The following is a 15,558-nucleotide window of genomic DNA, read 5'->3' on the forward strand; positions in this document are numbered from 1 at the left end:
AAATATGTGTTTCATTTCATCTATAATAAAAGATATATTAATGTTGAGAACCTACTTAATTATGCCTATTTCTACGTGGCATAAATAAAATAGTATTCTCTTTACCCACACATGCATAATTTTTTATTCTAAGTACAGTTTAATATATTTAATTATTCATTTTCAAAAAACATAAAATAATAATTAGAGATATTTAAAAATAAATAAAATTTTAATATTTATAATAAAAAAACTGATTATTACTTTAAAAAAATTTAAAAGTGACATGTAAAAAAGTTACAAGGAGAATATTTTTATTTCGTGTGTTAGAATTAGAGTTAATCGGAAAGTATTGATTAGAGTTTGTTGCGGTGGTGCAAAACTTCTGATGCAAAGGAGATAAGTTGACTTGCAAGATTAATGTTTCAATGTTCAATTTGCTATGAGAGTGAAAAATGATATTTGAATGAGAAAAGATTTAAATACTTGTAAAATGGTATGTTTTCCTCTTTAAATATGATAAGTAATTGGCAACTTAATGTATGTGGAACAACGTGGGATGCAGTCAGTTGTTAGATTGATCTGGGTGATTGGTCTCGTGAATGGTTGTATTAATGAAAAGAAAAGGCCTACCTATTATGCGTCCAGTGCTTTGGTGCTTTACCATTGGACCTTTTGTTGGACAAGTAACTTCACACACAAGAGGGGGTGAATTTTATGGTTCAAAAAAAATATAATTTTTTTAAAAAAATTGGAATCAAAATTAGATCTTAAAACATTTTGAAAAATATTTTAATATTAAACAGAAAAATAAAATAAAATTGTAGAATATAAATTGCAAAATGTAAAGAGTTTAGGAAAAAGAGAGAACATCGAGAGTTATAGATGTTCGATCAAACAAAGAAAAAGATATATTCTTCTCCTAAAAAATTTATATTAAGAGTATCCAATAAATTTCAGAGCTTTTAGTAGTTTATTCTCAGGAACCTTCTTATACAAGAAAAAATGAAGTTTAAGGTTGACTTCCAACCAATCGACAAACTATGGAATGAAGTGGTGAGTCTTCCTACCAAACGTCAAATCATAACGGTTAGTCTTCTTTCCACGAAAAATCTTGGAGCGGCTAGTCTTCAAGCTTCTAAACAAACTTTGCAAACTTTTAATACTGGGATGACCTCACGAACCTTCACTACTACAAATAGCCCCATTTCACGTCAGACGCAAAAGGGATATAATCTCGGTTACACATGCGAGGTAACATAGAACGACATAAAAAGATGCCACTTTACCCCTCGACTTTTAAATAACCGGGGGAAAAGTGGCACTTGTTATGAGTTTGATCTCTAGCAAGTGCATTTTTTGGATTTTTGAAACTGCGCTACTTTTTACCTCGATTTTTAACAATAACTGAGGAGTAAAGTCCTGTTTATAAAATTTTAATTTTAAGCTGTTTTTTTTCTTCGTTTTAATCTGTAAAACATAAAATTTAATGAAAAATTATAAATCTTCCTCCTCCTCATCATCAACAACAATACCAATCACTACAATAAAAACAAAATCAATAGAATCCTTAAACATTAAATCTCAACAACAAAAACAACAATAACAATAACAACAAAATCCATGGAATCTTTAAACATTAAATCTCTACAACAACAACGACAACGACAACAAATAAACAAAATCAATAGAATAGTTAAATACTAAATTAAAAAAAAAAACAACAATATTAAACATTTTACTATAACTAAAATTAATAAGTTATTTTCATGCTTTCCTAACTAGATAAAAGATTAAGCATTAAGAAACCAACCTTGAAGTATTTTGCTACTCTTACTTTCATTATCATTGTTTTTCATATGTTTAACTAGTGTCTTACCCGTGCGTTCGCACGGGTACCCGTCTGTCTCGCGCATTGGGTTTTAGGGCACTTTAATAAAATAGGGAAAATATATATATATATATATATATATATATATATATATATATATATATATATATATATATATATATATATATATATAAGTTCATATTATAAGGTAAAATATTTTAAATAGGTTAAAAATACCTGTTGGACCTTATAGTTGGTTAATTTATCTAATGGGCCTTAGAATTCTAGCCTTGGTGCAGAAAACCTATTTTTATTGTTAGACCTAATTTGTTAATAGGCCCAAAAAAGAATCCTATTATTGGTATTGTTACATAACGCTGGAATTTAAAATGAAAGTAACGTTGGATTCATAAGCAATCAAAGAGTCTGTCTTTGGCATTGTTGGTGTAAGAAACGCAGGGTTGGGTGATAAGTGTGAAGAACAAAATGTCGCAGCCAAGAAGGTATGTGCATGTGTTACTGTTTATGTTGTTTGCAGAGTTTATCATAAGATATTCATCCATTTAGAGGTCGCAATGTTGTTTTGATTCCAGTTCACCCGATAGGTTGGAGTTGCAAACTCCATGGAAGCGGCTCACAGTTGAGAGGATACTGAGTGGGTCACAGGAGAATGATGATGTTATGGAGGAATGGAAGAAACAACATCAAAGATTGAATCGTGTCGACGATGCCGGTAAAGTTTCTGTAGAGGCTGCCAGGATTGTTGAAAATAAAGGGTAATCTTATAGTTTAATTTTGTTTCTTGTATTGAATTCCATTTAACCTCTACAAAATTGAATGTGTTTCCGGAATAATGAGTTACAACTTAGTTTAATAAATAGTTTGTATGTTATTGTGTTGAAGGGATGATGGAGATGGAATTGAATACATAATGATATCTTCTGATAGTGAGAGGTAAAGTTTATTTATAAGAGATAGGGAATATATTATCGTTATAGGTATATTGATGCTGTTGTGTTTGCATTGTGTTGTAAATGTGGTCTTAATTGCAGGGAAATGAGTCCTGTACAGGAAGAGTTCGAAGAAGCGTACTGGACACGTGAAGTTCATGATGTAAAGAAGTTTTGCTCAAATGTTATGGTAAGCAGTGTTCAAAGTCTATAGTTGTTGGCACACTGGTGTTATACAGAGATGTAATGTAACTGATATTGTATGTCAATGAGTGCAGTATATTCCTGCAGAAATAGTAGAGAAATGTGGGCTTGCTGGAATGTCAGAGATTACCCTCAATGATGTGGACAACGGGTACCCATATGAGTGCAATGTGAAGAAGAGGCCAAAAAAAAATGAAACATATTTGTATGGAGAATGGTTTGACTATGTAAGGGCAGCGGAACTGAAAGTAGGTGATAAAGTGCACTTTGTGATTTATTACCCGCCGGTGTTAGATATTATGGTAACAGTGGAGCGCAGTGGTGATCGTTGATAGAGCTGTTGGTTAGGCAATGTTTGTGGTGGATGTATAGGGCCGTTTTTTAGCAGTTTGGTTTGTATGGGATTTATGGTTTTGTTTTTTTTTGTAATGGTGGATGTGAACCAAGATTAACAATTATGGCACTATGTATGGTTTTAAATTAAATATTATCAATTTTGGCTGTAAGTTTCATGGACTGAGCCGAATCTGCCATGGTTTTTATGCAAAATTGATTACCACTCTGTTTTAAAATTAAGTATTGTTTATTATAAGTATTGAACAGGATATCTATCAAACTTGATCAGAATAGGGAACCTAATTTCATTATTGTTGGTATAAGTTTGGGTATGGCTCCTGTAAATGGTAGGCTATTAAATCTAATAGGTAAACACACAACAATGGACATATGAATAGTTGAAAATTCAATTTAATAGTATATGTTAAAGAGTAGTACGATAATATTAAATGGTTATAAAATAGTTGTAATGTGTTATATTATATTGGGATGTGAAAGATCAATTGGGTTATGGGCAGTTATTGTTTTTCGTGAGGCATATAAATAAAACGAAAACTGTTTTGAAGTGATGTAAATGCAAAGAAGACTAATTGAACAATTGCATTGATTTCTATTGGGCGGTGGAAAAGTAGCAGGTATGTGAAGAGTCCATTTAGAGTGTTATATAAGTAATGTGCAGATAGTTTGATAGCACTAAACACTAAAGCATTCATCATTACTCTGCAATCAACAGTGTAAGCTGCGAATTTCTGAAAAGATGGAAGGAAGAGTTGATCAAGCAGTGAGAGGTAAAGGTTAACACATCATTTGAAAGTTTGCTCTGTTACATATTGTATTTAAAAGTTATATATGGTTGCATGCAGGTGAAGAAAACTCGGTCAACCAAATGGCTGTGGGGAAAGCTGTCACCTCTGATAACTCTGTGTATGTTTGAATTAGCTTATGTTGAGTATACATTTTATGTTTTAATTTAGAATGTTTGATAACACATTTATTTATTGACCATGTTGTCTGTTTGTATAATGTTCCAGATGCCATGAACCTGTTGTTGACGATTTTAGTTGCCATGTAGAACAGCCTGCTAAGTTACAATATTGTATCTGGAAGCAAGATGTGTCCAACGGGAAGATGGCTCAGTCATGTCTTCTTGTAAGTTATTATTCGTTTTAAGCTTATTGTCTTTCCCTAACAGTTAATGGGATTATCTAATGTTGTTTTATATCAATATTGCAGGAAATTCCTGAGCATGTTGTGGCAAGTCGCTGGCTCCATGGAGCAAGGTTTGTAGATTTGGTTGACTGGGAAAGGGAAGTCAGGTATGAATGTGAAGTTCATCATACCGAAAAGGGTCAGATGTTCTTAGGGCGTGGTTGGTACAAATTTGCCAAGGAAAGGTGCCTGCTTGATGGAGACTCTATGGGCTTCAGCGTTAAGGATCCCATCAGCAAGGAGATACTTGTAACAATGTTGAAATATTGACAATGATGTCAAAGTTTGTTATAAATATCTAAGTGTTAAACTTTTTGTAATTTTCTGGTGGACTTAGGTCCACCTTTATATTAATATATAAGATTTTGGTTTTTAGATGTTATGCTATATATATATTATTTCTGTTACTTACATTGCTAATATGCTATTAGTAATATATATTACAGCAGTTACTTGCAATACTAATATGCTGTTATTAATATAGATTACTGCTGTTACAGATTTACTCTGATCAATTCTAAAAACTTAGACATTGTTAAAAACTTCTTTATAGACAACATTTGTAGTTTTCTCCCTGAATTTCTTTTCTTCATCATGTATCAGTATTTTGATTCCCTTTTTTGTTGTTACTCTTGACAATGCGACATAAATCTGGCCATGTGTGAATACATCTTTCGGTAAGTACAAACCAACGTTATCCAAGGACTGTCCCTGTGATTTGTTAATTGTCATAGAATAGGAAACTATAATAGGGAACTGTCTCCTATTCAGTTTGAATGGCCATGGTGATTGGGATGGTGACATGTCCATTCGAGGTATGTAAACCAAATTTCCCATACCTTTACCACCCATTATTGAAGCCTCCAGTACATGGGCTGCCATCTTTGTTATACACAGCCTTGTGCCGTTACATAAACCTTCAGCCTGATCTATATTTCTCATGAGCATTATAGGTGTCCCAACCTTTAGTTTTAAGTGATGGTTTGGCAATCCTGATGTTCGGAGGGAACTTAGAAATTCTGGTGTGAGGATATCAACTACTGCTGGGTCATGAATCTCAGACTTGTCAACTGAATTTGCGCTGTAGTAGTCACGAATCTCTCCTACATTGTTGACCAAACAGAATTAGTAAAAGCAAAAATTAGATTAATATAATCCATTAAATTATATATTTTTGTTGCTTAACCTGGCATCAAGCTAAGTATATGGTCATTGATCTGATCAACAATCTGCAGTGTAGAGGCAAGTATCGCTCGACTTTTAAGGTAATCTACACATTGGAAATTATTTATGAAATCAGGGTATGTGCTATTGACAATGGCCACGATTGGATCATCAAATTCTGTTATCAGAATATCAGGTGGTATGTTGATTTCGGCGGTGCCGTCATTAGGCTCAGATATTCGGCCCTCTCCTATTCTTAAAAGCCAATCTGAAAACTGTGCTATCTCATTTTTGTCAGTCTGTGTCGATCCTGTTCGTAGCCGCATGTTTCTTGTCAATGTTAATACCTCAACTGAATGCCATATGTAAGATGCATTTATGGCACAGTGTACAATATCGGAACGACTGCCTCTGGGGACGACAGGTAAAATCTGTCTGAAATCACCCCCGAAAACAACAACCTTTCCACCGAATACATCAGTTGAATTTTTGTCTGCACTCATAACATCTTTCAAAGTTCTGTCAAGCGATTCTATTGCATACTTATGCGCCATTGGTGCCTCATCCCATATTATAAGCTTTGTCTGTCGTAACATGTCTGCGACATCATCGTTGAATTCAACCTTGCAAGTAGAATTGTCCATAGTTGGTACCGGTATCCTGAACTTTGAATGTGCAGTTCTACCTCCTGGAAGTAACAATGATGCTATACCGCTAGTTGCAACAGTTAAACATATATCGTGTTTTGATCTTAATGCAGCTGCGAGTGTTCTCCACATATATGTTTTTCCGGTACCACCATAACCATGAAGGAAGAAAACCGCAGGTTTTTGAGACTCCACAGCGTGGATGATTTTTTCATAAATACTTCTTTGCTCATCTTAGGAACATAATATTGATTGTAGAACGGTGTTAGAATAATTGATTCATAGAATTTCAAAGCGTAAAATAAAATGAATTTAATTGACGCAATAGTTACCTGTAAGAGCAGCAAACAGATTTTCAAATTCTGAGTTCATTGATGCTGTATCATAATTACGCTCATCATATATGAGCCTGTTTCCCAACTGTTCAAGAACATAAGCATCCGGATATGGAATAGGACTAAAATCCTTTAGTGTCCTTCTATTTGCCTGAAGCAGTTTCTCAATTTCTATTAAAGTCAAATTTTGCAACTCTTCTTGTGTGAGGTCCAATTCTGCATTGATATGAGAAATTGAGTTATAATGCTGTTGGTAAGTCATCTGTAGCTTGTTATTAACAAATTGTTTTGTTTGCTATTTTATTATGTCTAACAAACCTGGATTAGCAGCCAATGCTCTTTGTGTATGTAAGACACCATCAGATAATAGGAGCCAAGTTTGTTCCCAAACATGTGCAGGGCGATTAACAGCACCAGACAAAAGCATGATAACAAACAGTTTTCGAAGAAAATGACCAGTCCCCCAATGACTTGCCTCCTTTATAGCAGCTATGTATTCTTTGTCGTCTTCAAGAAATCCCATTGCAAAGCATGCATCTCTGAATGTATCATACTGAATGTTATCCACGGTCCTGATTTCCTCATATGTTGTTGGTCCTTTTGCCACCGTCAACATCATGCGCAGGTAAAACAGTTCACCAGTTGTTGGCGGAACCCATATGAGACGTCCAATGGTGAAGCCTTTTTTCCGCGGTTTCCATTCTCTCTTTTTTTTGTGGTAAACAAACTTTGAGACAAACTGACCATAAGTTAATGTTTGTGCCTCTTCATATTTAGCATTTGCTACCAGCCATGCAGTAAACATTGATTCAGTCACACTTGCAGTTTCCAGCACATTTTCCATGCGTGCATAATCTGTATAGTATATAGGTTTCTCCCCAACCAAATGATAGAACATACGTTCCACAGCTGGTTTTCTGCCATGAATATTGTAAGAGTAAATGCGCCAGCATGCTTCACTGGGTGAGACATACCTGCAGTCGAGATATTGTTGGATCTCATCAACAGGTTGATTGCTATTTGTTGAAACTGCTGCTGTTATTCTGTCATAGCCTTTATTGATATATTTGAAAAGATATTTTATTGAAGTACTCTGATTACACCATTCCATGTTTATATGTGCCTGGTATTTCATAAGAAATCTGGTATTATATGGAACCACATGTCTGTTGTCCAAGGTGATACCATTTTTTTCAATAGTGAAGGTTTTTGATCTTCTCCTATACAGCGGATATCCCTCTGCATCAACAATAGTGTCTTCAATAAACTTTTTGGGGTAGTATTTAGAACATCGTCCATTCTTCATACATTGTGAGGTCACGCGAGCAAGCCCACAGGGTCCATGCATCATATGTGCCCTAACCAATTTGTATAAATTGGGATGAACAGTCGGGTCGGGAATTTCAGCAGAAATGATCTTGTCTATGTCGGATGGTGTTGGGTATTTGCTCTTAGGGTGTAGGAATATCAAGATGTGAGCATGTGGCAATCCGCGCTTTTGGAATTCGATGGTGTACATATCTATTAAATTGAAAGTTAGTTCGATGTAATATTTTGGTACTACACAGACACATGATTGAAAAGTAGTATAATTAAATGAAACAACTTACATGCAATCACTTTTCCCACGACATGGTGTTTTGTAATATCATCCATGAGGGTATCAAACTTTATTTTGAAAACTTTTGAAATGATATCTGGCCTATCATGGGGTTGTAGACCTGTGCCTGACAATGCTCTTTTAATTTCAGGCCAATTTGGGTTGCAGGTAAAAGTAACAAATAAATCAGGGAATCCCAATTGACTTGAAATGGCCATACCGTCAAAATATAATTGATCCATATATCTCTTGCTACCAACAAATGTTGATGGCAGAACAACTCGTTTTCCTCGCTTTTGGTGTTCATTTCTTGTATCGCAATCAGTTTGAGCGGCCAAATTATTATATTTGCCCACTCTTAATTTCGACTGATTATCTCTCAACCAATTCAGTCGTTCGGATTCCATCATAGCATAGCCGTCGACTAAGAATTGTTGAAATAGGCGTCTTGAGTAAAGTAGTGTTTTTGCCTCTTTGCGACGTTGTTGTAACCGGTAAGAAAACCAATCCTTAATGCTTTGACGGTTTCTCTTAGTGACCTCAGTTTCATGGCGATATCTGTGCATTATATTTTTCCTGTAACCATCTTCCCCATAAGGAAATATAAGAGGATACTGATAAGCCAAATATGCTGGGTGAAACTCATCTATTCGTTGCAAACCACCATTGCGGCGCTGAATTAAGATGTCCCTTTTATCAGCAGAATCAATGTCTCCCACAATGAGTGCAGCCACTTCTGAGACAGTAGGTTTGTTGTAAACACGGCCATCTTCGGATCTATCAGAAATAAGCCTGAGTTTTAAATCTGTGAAAGAATTTGTCCTTAAAACATCCCTTGCCATTCTAAAAGCTTTGGCATGAACATTGTGCTGATCTAACATCATCTTGAGCTTTTTGACAACCGGTCGCTCGATGCCTTTGTTGTCCCTGTTTATTTTTCGCAGCCATGAATAAATAGTTTAACATAATTTTTGTATAAAACAATTGTGTAATTATGTCTGAGCATGCTTACTTGAAACATTTTATTCTGTGTTCAACTTCATTGTCCGTGTCATAGATGTATAATTGAGCATATTGCGGAGGTTGCCCTGTTTCTGGCAGCAGTGTACCAATTCGATGACAGGTCTGACCCTGCAGTCTCAAAGTAGGGGGTCCACCTCTTTTAGAATATGTTGTGTCGAACTTCATTCCAGGGGAAGTGAATGAGAACATTGCGTTGTATGTTCGTATGTTAGCCTGGTAGTTTTTACTATCTGAATATGTGTTATTAAATAGAAGATCTTGCAACACCTGTGGAGGTTGCTCAAGGAACGGAAGAACAATTTTTCCTCCACGGCAACAACGATAAAAGCGAGGAGTTGCTGTAATTTTGTGTCTATTCACTTTTTCTTGGTACCACATACATGCTTGGCAGTGTGCGCATTCATAACTTTGGTCGCCAATATCGTAATATTCTGAAAAAAGAAACCACAATACTGAATATGTCTATCAACAGAAGAAGTGTACATCATTTGGTTATCAGTGTATGATATGGAAATACCTTGAAGATGGGCCTCCTGTAATTGTGCCGGGTCTGAATCTTCGTCAGAACTGGAACTATTAGAAGAATTTAAATTATTGTCAGAGTTGGAGTCATCATTGTCTTCATAATGAGATTCAACAGACACATTATGATTTGAGGTAGATGGATGATCCATGGACTGACTTGACATATTATAATTTGAAGTAGATGCATGATCCATGTTCTGACTTTGACTAACAATGTTGTTCGTATTTTGAACCCTACTAACTTCAGTATTGAACAAATTTCTCAATCTTTTTCTGTTATCCAAGATTATTTTCCTTCTCTTTCTAGCCATAGCCGTTTCAATAGTGGTTTCATATGTTACAGAAGATGTAAAATTATGATTTAAATGGGAAGTGAGGTTGCTTGATCTGACACGGTTTCGATAATCCCTCTTTGCTTTAAGAATAAGCTTTCTCCTCTTTCTTGCAATGGATGTTTGAGGAGCAGTGTTTTTAACAACATCTGTTTCCATCACAAACACAAAAGTAGGATGAATAATAATACTACAAATAAGATTGATTTGTATAGATTTATGCACACAATATGAGATGTATAGCATGCTACTTCATGATTTTGAATACTAAAAGTTTACAGTTTCTAATTGAAGGGGAATTGGTGGGTTCAAATGTCATGAATGCAGTATTGATTTTAATTTTTCTTTGATACTTGAATATATATGAAATTGGAACTGAATATGAATAGAATGATGGTTATAGATTTAAATTACTACTTATCCCTCCCTTATAACTGTTGTGTGTGTTAAATGTATTTAATTTAATCTATACAGGTTATTTATAATATTTTATTTGATGGATGTGTTACTCTTTTAAAAAGACTTTAAGTCAAAACTAATATTATAAGTAAATAGAAACTGAACAGTTAACCCACTTTCTGCATGTACCTAGTACTTGTTTCCTATTGCACTGAATAGAAGTTTAGCATTGCAACTGCCTGCGGTTAGGGTTCCGACAATGGCATCTTCACACGGTGGTCCTTCTGTGCGTATTCCCTCTGATGATGAAAATGATTTCAGGTATGAGTAGATAATTTTATTTCACCATTGCTTTGCGGTAGAAAATAGGGTATACCGGTATACAAAATATGGTAGTGTGGTAATAACACTTAACAACATTTAGTGATGGGTGTAGTATCAATATAGCACAATGTTGTATTATGTGTGGTATTGTCAAGAAATCAAATGTGACTGAATGACTATTGTTGGTTTTTATTGTTGGATTTCATATCCCGTCGTTGCTCGGCATATGACTATTGCTTAGTAAAGAATGCTTCATATGCGGTTTGTTTTTAATCCATATTTGATGTTGGAACAGCAATGATCAGGCAATGGAAATCATAGAAGATTTGGTAAAGGAAACAGGGTACGATCCTAAGGTGGAAAGAAAACGCAGGAATAAACAGCGCAAAGTCACTGCTGATCGTGTTGTGACGAATGTTAATGTTGTCGCACAAAATAGCGCAATGGTTAACAGCAATCCCAATGCAGGACCTGTAAAGATAAAAGAGGAATCAACAGACATTGACACAAATGAAATCAAAGTTTCTGAAGTTGGTGAACCAAGTGGATCAAAACAGGGTAAGAAACAAAAGGGTAAAGTGGTGAAAAAAGCAAAGGTCGGTACAGACATTACTGTAGACAGTTCTACAGGGGCTCAAAATTTTTTCTGGAACACCCATGTTACAAATGCTAAATCTACACAGCAGAATGTAATGGTAAGGAGATATTTGAATATTTGCAGCATGTTATTGAAAATGTAAATAGTATATATCGTTAATAGTTACCTTATTTCTTGTATGCAGCATTTCCCTAAGGAAATCGCCAAAAGATGCCTCCGTCGCTTTCAAGATGAAATCAACCTGCTGGATGTGAGGACGAAGAACATTGTTACCTGTCAGGTTCACAAAGCTAACAGAAAAGGAATACCCCAGCCATATGAAAAGTACATGGCCCTGGGATGGTACGAATTCGCCAAATCTCTTAACCTGCGTAATGGGGATACAATAGCATGGAGTATGCTGCGATTCTCTCCGTATATCTATGTGAAGGTTGAAAGACAATGAAGAAACTGCTGCTATTTGCAAACCGCGTACTATACCCGAATTTTAATGGTTACATTATATGTTGGGAATGTTATTTTGGTACATTGTGTTATATATATTCTGCTACATGTTATTTTGTAAGCACTTTATCCAAAATGTGAACACAGTAATATTGTGACCACTGGAAGATCTAATCTATAATCGTTTTCAGGACAAATTTTTTAAGTTCTCCTATTATATTCTATTAATCCACTCTGATATGCTGTTAGTTAAAATGAAATCTGTCCCATAATATTGTATCAACATTATAGTAAGATCAGACATAAAATTATTTATTGATAGTTAACATAGTCAAATGTTAAAAGTCCTGGTGTTTGTTTGTGAGACACAATCCATGTTTTAGTTTACAATGCAATAACAGAAAACTTAAATTCTGCTAAACCAAACAAACTGTTCTTTGCAACATCATTATTGTAACTAACATTAAAAATAATAAAAAAGGAGCACCGCGTTATAAGAGGTATAGTTAAAATGGAATGTTTGATATATGATCAAAAAGAATCAAAATAATTAATAATAGTATATATAATATGTAGTTCAATTTGAATCATTTGAATATAATAAGACAAAGAAACCATTGATAATTCTTAAATCAAATTGAACATAACAGAAGCACATAGCCAGTATTCATGCACTAATTATTACAGAAAATGAAATCACACACATGATTAAAAGCAAAGGAAACTAACATTCAGTTTTTGTAACAAACACCTAAGCAAAACACACACAAAATAAAAATATTCCTAATCAATCTTCTCCATTTTAATTATCTTCTTCAGCTTGTTTGATGACAGTTCCCCATCAATAGATTCACTTGATGCAGCAGGAAGATGTCTCTTACCACCAGGTGTAACAGCATCCGGCTTGTGTTCAGATGTAATTTCCAGGTCCTACAATGCCACGATGAAGACTATTAGTTAGGAATAGTGATATAAATGTAAGTCGATAAGTGTTAGTAATATTGATCTAAATGTAAGTAGGTAAGTGTGTTGCAGTGAGACTTACTGTAACCAATTCACAGTCTTCATTGGCATCTGTTTTAGCTTCATCAACACTCTCTTTAATCTATATATTGTTAAACACAGTTTTCAATATAACATAATCACAGGAAAAGCAAAAAAATGCATACACAGTTTAAAATTTCTACCTCCAGAGTATCAGGTACGACAGTTTGGATTGGAATAGGTTCCTTGAGAATTTACCAAAGAAAAACAAAATCAGGCCAAAAATTGTTATAATATGAAGTCCTCTTTTATAAAACAAATGTCAGTTTATTAGAGCTGACCTCATCTGTTCCCCATTTTTCCTTAAGTTGCTGGATAATAGGATCATTTTTTATAATCATAACGACGGAACAGTTCTTCCAGCGTGGATGCCACTTAACCTTCATAGCCATTTCCAACTTCAACAACTGATCAAGTGCTAACGGAAAGTCCAATGGATCAGTAATTCCAGCCTATTTAAACAACTGGCCATATTAGTGTACACAGAGTATTGAAAAGTACATTCTAATTCGTATGCAGAATAAAAATATAACCTGAATCATAGTGTTACGAAGTTGCGATGCAGATAAACCCAACAGCATTTCACATTCTCTGTTCCAGAAGACAAAATTGCAGCTTTGGCCCCCGTGAGTAACCTCAATTTCAATCTTATACCTGAACATCATAAGAAGTCGTTCCGTTAAAAAAGCCGACAACATAGAAACATCAAAAACATGACAGAAACAACATCTATTAGGTGAGAACAACTAAAACCTCAGGACTTCGGCCATGGTTTCATGACCAGATTCACACTCAAAGGGGGGGTTGTCCCCGCGCGCTATAGATTGACACATATGGCAGGCACGATAGAACCATCCAAACGGAGATGCTACTAATAATTTTGTTGTAGCGACAGTAGCGCAAAATGTAACCTGGACAAATAGCCGCCAAAATCAGAAACATGTGACACACTAAACAATGAGGTTATAATTACGATAATATAGGAAAATAGAAAGACATACATCCGTAAGTTGAATAATCTCAGCAATAGGCAAAACAACAGCCTTAGAGAACAATTTTTGGACAGGAGTGAGCTGTTGATTTTCAGAACTTTGGGAGGAATATTGGGAATTCCCTCCAAGTTGGTCAGACAGGGTTACCTTGCTCTCCTCAGGCATTCTGCAGAGCATGGATCATTTTCAAATTCATACATGAAAAAATAATTGCATAAAATGGATGACACTATCAACATACCTATCAATAAAGTCTTTCATGATCGGAAAATCAGCATCAACACATAAAAGGCTCACATTGTAGGTGTTTGTCACAGACAGAGGATACTTTCCTGCAAATACAACATAACCTTGTCAATATATTTATCACAGATTTTTTTCATTTAGTATCAATTTATAAAATAAGTCATGGAATAACCTTCTTCCTTCACTTTGGCATACTGAAGCAACACAACTGTAGGTAGTGATGCAGCAACCCTAACTTTGTTAAACTTGATGAACTGATCCGCGTATGATTCCCACAGAGTACAGTTCAACATGTTGTTGCTAAACCATGATCACAACACATTAAGATATATAACATGATTCATATATGAGGCAGTTTAATGTATAAAAAAACAAACCTGTGATCACGCAACATCATGCTAATTTGCTGCTTCTTTGCACCTGACTCAGTCTGCGCATAACCAATACTATCCACCATTCCAATGACATCTGAAATAAATTTATTAATTTCACACGGCTATAATGCATCAAAACATGAGACAATAAAAAAACCAAAAACCATACTCACGAATCAGAACATGTTTGTCAAACCTCCCTGTTATGATGTCTGAAAAACTTGTAAATAAAATCGATTTCGCGGGTATCTCATGTTTGTCTTCATCAAGAACAGATGTTCCAGCAGTAAACTTTATCATATATCTGTGTCCCGATGCCCTGAAGGCCAGAACATAAGGCACCACCTTAAAATTAGATACAGTATAAGTATGGCCTAATAAGCATTTTTCGGTGAAAACCGACACATGCGGTGCTGGAACAACAGCATGAATATCATCTCCCTGCAGCAGAAACCAACAAATGATTCAAACTATACAAACATAGGTAAATGATAAACATACTGAAACACAAACAGGGTAATCACCAATTTGTCAACAAAGATCATTTCAAAATGTTCCTTGCTGTTGGAGACAACTTTCCATCGGTGGTGAATCCTAACAACAATCTTCCAAAGCTCTTTTCCATCATTGATCTCTGCTATTCTCTCAACAGGCCTTGACATGATAATGCAAATTCACACTGCACTGAATGATTACCGCAGAAGTTAGCAAGCATGGAAAGAGAAGAATGAAATTACTGATAAATAGGCAAGCCATTTAAACACATAATTACTGCAATTGTGCAGTTTGGAACGTGGAGAGGCACAGAGTAATGGTCCTTACATAACTGCAGCAACATGAGAAGCTGTGAGGGTGAAACTTCCACAGCCATAACTGCCGCAGCCCACCATGCAGTTGAAGGATCAAAAATTCTGTAGTAACCACCAAAGCTGATGTGGATCATTGAGAGAAGAGTTGCTGATGTGGACAGCCTAAGAAAGTCCCAAATGGTAGACTTTTCTT

At 35.2% G+C, this 15,558-nt stretch overlaps 4 protein-coding genes across 4 annotated transcripts; 2 read left to right on the forward strand and 2 right to left on the reverse strand.

Moving 5' to 3' along the window:
• The first annotated feature begins 2,087 nt into the window (after nt 1-2,087).
• LOC131634679 (uncharacterized) lies at nt 2,088-3,408 on the forward strand. The gene is made up of 5 exons (XM_058905321.1): nt 2,088-2,313; nt 2,404-2,586; nt 2,714-2,764; nt 2,863-2,950; nt 3,039-3,408. Exons 1-5 carry the CDS (start codon nt 2,297-2,299, stop codon nt 3,294-3,296), a joined length of 597 nt encoding a protein of 198 aa, XP_058761304.1. The 5' UTR covers nt 2,088-2,296; the 3' UTR covers nt 3,297-3,408.
• Nucleotides 3,409-4,098: 690 nt separating this feature from the next.
• Nucleotides 4,099-5,020, forward strand: LOC131634658 (uncharacterized). The gene is made up of 4 exons (XM_058905304.1): nt 4,099-4,224; nt 4,332-4,449; nt 4,534-4,758; nt 4,994-5,020. Exons 1-4 carry the CDS (start codon nt 4,187-4,189, stop codon nt 5,018-5,020), a joined length of 408 nt encoding a protein of 135 aa, XP_058761287.1. The 5' UTR covers nt 4,099-4,186.
• Nucleotides 5,021-5,034: 14 nt separating this feature from the next.
• On the reverse strand, nt 5,035-10,294 carry LOC131634659 (uncharacterized). The gene is made up of 8 exons (XM_058905305.1): nt 9,796-10,294; nt 9,268-9,709; nt 8,266-9,182; nt 7,841-8,215; nt 6,974-7,708; nt 6,653-6,871; nt 5,696-6,553; nt 5,035-5,612 (listed from the first exon to the last, which is right to left on the reverse strand). Exons 1-8 carry the CDS (start codon nt 10,292-10,294, stop codon nt 5,035-5,037), a joined length of 4,623 nt encoding a protein of 1,540 aa, XP_058761288.1.
• Nucleotides 10,295-12,565: 2,271 nt separating this feature from the next.
• On the reverse strand, nt 12,566-15,414 carry LOC131634677 (uncharacterized). Its single transcript, XM_058905319.1, has 12 exons — nt 15,081-15,414; nt 14,730-14,997; nt 14,560-14,650; nt 14,355-14,482; nt 14,178-14,268; nt 13,946-14,102; nt 13,698-13,855; nt 13,478-13,598; nt 13,226-13,396; nt 13,088-13,129; nt 12,946-13,005; nt 12,566-12,830 (listed from the first exon to the last, which is right to left on the reverse strand). Exons 1-12 carry the CDS (start codon nt 15,216-15,218, stop codon nt 12,684-12,686), a joined length of 1,572 nt encoding a protein of 523 aa, XP_058761302.1. The 5' UTR covers nt 15,219-15,414; the 3' UTR covers nt 12,566-12,683.
• Between the last annotated feature and the right edge of the window lie 144 nt (nt 15,415-15,558).

This window comes from Vicia villosa, unplaced genomic scaffold, assembly GCF_029867415.1.
Source record: "Vicia villosa cultivar HV-30 ecotype Madison, WI unplaced genomic scaffold, Vvil1.0 ctg.001325F_1_1, whole genome shotgun sequence".
In the NCBI taxonomy this organism is placed as follows: domain Eukaryota; kingdom Viridiplantae; phylum Streptophyta; class Magnoliopsida; order Fabales; family Fabaceae; genus Vicia; species Vicia villosa.

Excerpts from the sequence above, each read along its gene's own strand:
- LOC131634679 (XM_058905321.1), top strand. Across the intron at positions 2,587-2,713 it reads AGGATTGTTGAAAATAAAGG|GGATGATGGAGATGGAATTG; the intron begins GTAATCTTATAG and ends ATTGTGTTGAAG. Across the intron at positions 2,951-3,038 it reads AGTTTTGCTCAAATGTTATG|TATATTCCTGCAGAAATAGT; the intron begins GTAAGCAGTGTT and ends CAATGAGTGCAG.
- LOC131634658 (XM_058905304.1), top strand. The coding sequence starts at position 4,187 with ATGGCTGTGGGGAAAGCTGTCACCTCTGATAACTCTGT. Across the intron at positions 4,225-4,331 it reads GTCACCTCTGATAACTCTGT|ATGCCATGAACCTGTTGTTG; the intron begins GTATGTTTGAAT and ends ATAATGTTCCAG. Across the intron at positions 4,450-4,533 it reads TGGCTCAGTCATGTCTTCTT|GAAATTCCTGAGCATGTTGT; the intron begins GTAAGTTATTAT and ends TCAATATTGCAG.
- LOC131634659 (XM_058905305.1), bottom strand. The coding sequence starts at position 10,294 with ATGGAAACAGATGTTGTTAAAAACACTGCTCCTCAAACATCCATTGCA. Across the intron at positions 7,709-7,840 it reads CTTCACTATTGAAAAAAATG|GCTATGACAGAATAACAGCA; the intron begins GTATCACCTTGG and ends ATATCAATAAAG. Across the intron at positions 6,872-6,973 it reads AGCATTGGCTGCTAATCCAG|AATTGGACCTCACACAAGAA; the intron begins GTTTGTTAGACA and ends ATATCAATGCAG.
- LOC131634677 (XM_058905319.1), bottom strand. The coding sequence starts at position 15,218 with ATGTCAAGGCCTGTTGAGAGAATAGCAGAGATCAATGATGGAAAAGAG. Across the intron at positions 14,269-14,354 it reads TGCCAAAGTGAAGGAAGAAG|GAAAGTATCCTCTGTCTGTG; the intron begins GTTATTCCATGA and ends TTGTATTTGCAG. Across the intron at positions 13,599-13,697 it reads ACCATGGCCGAAGTCCTGAG|GTATAAGATTGAAATTGAGG; the intron begins GTTTTAGTTGTT and ends TATGATGTTCAG.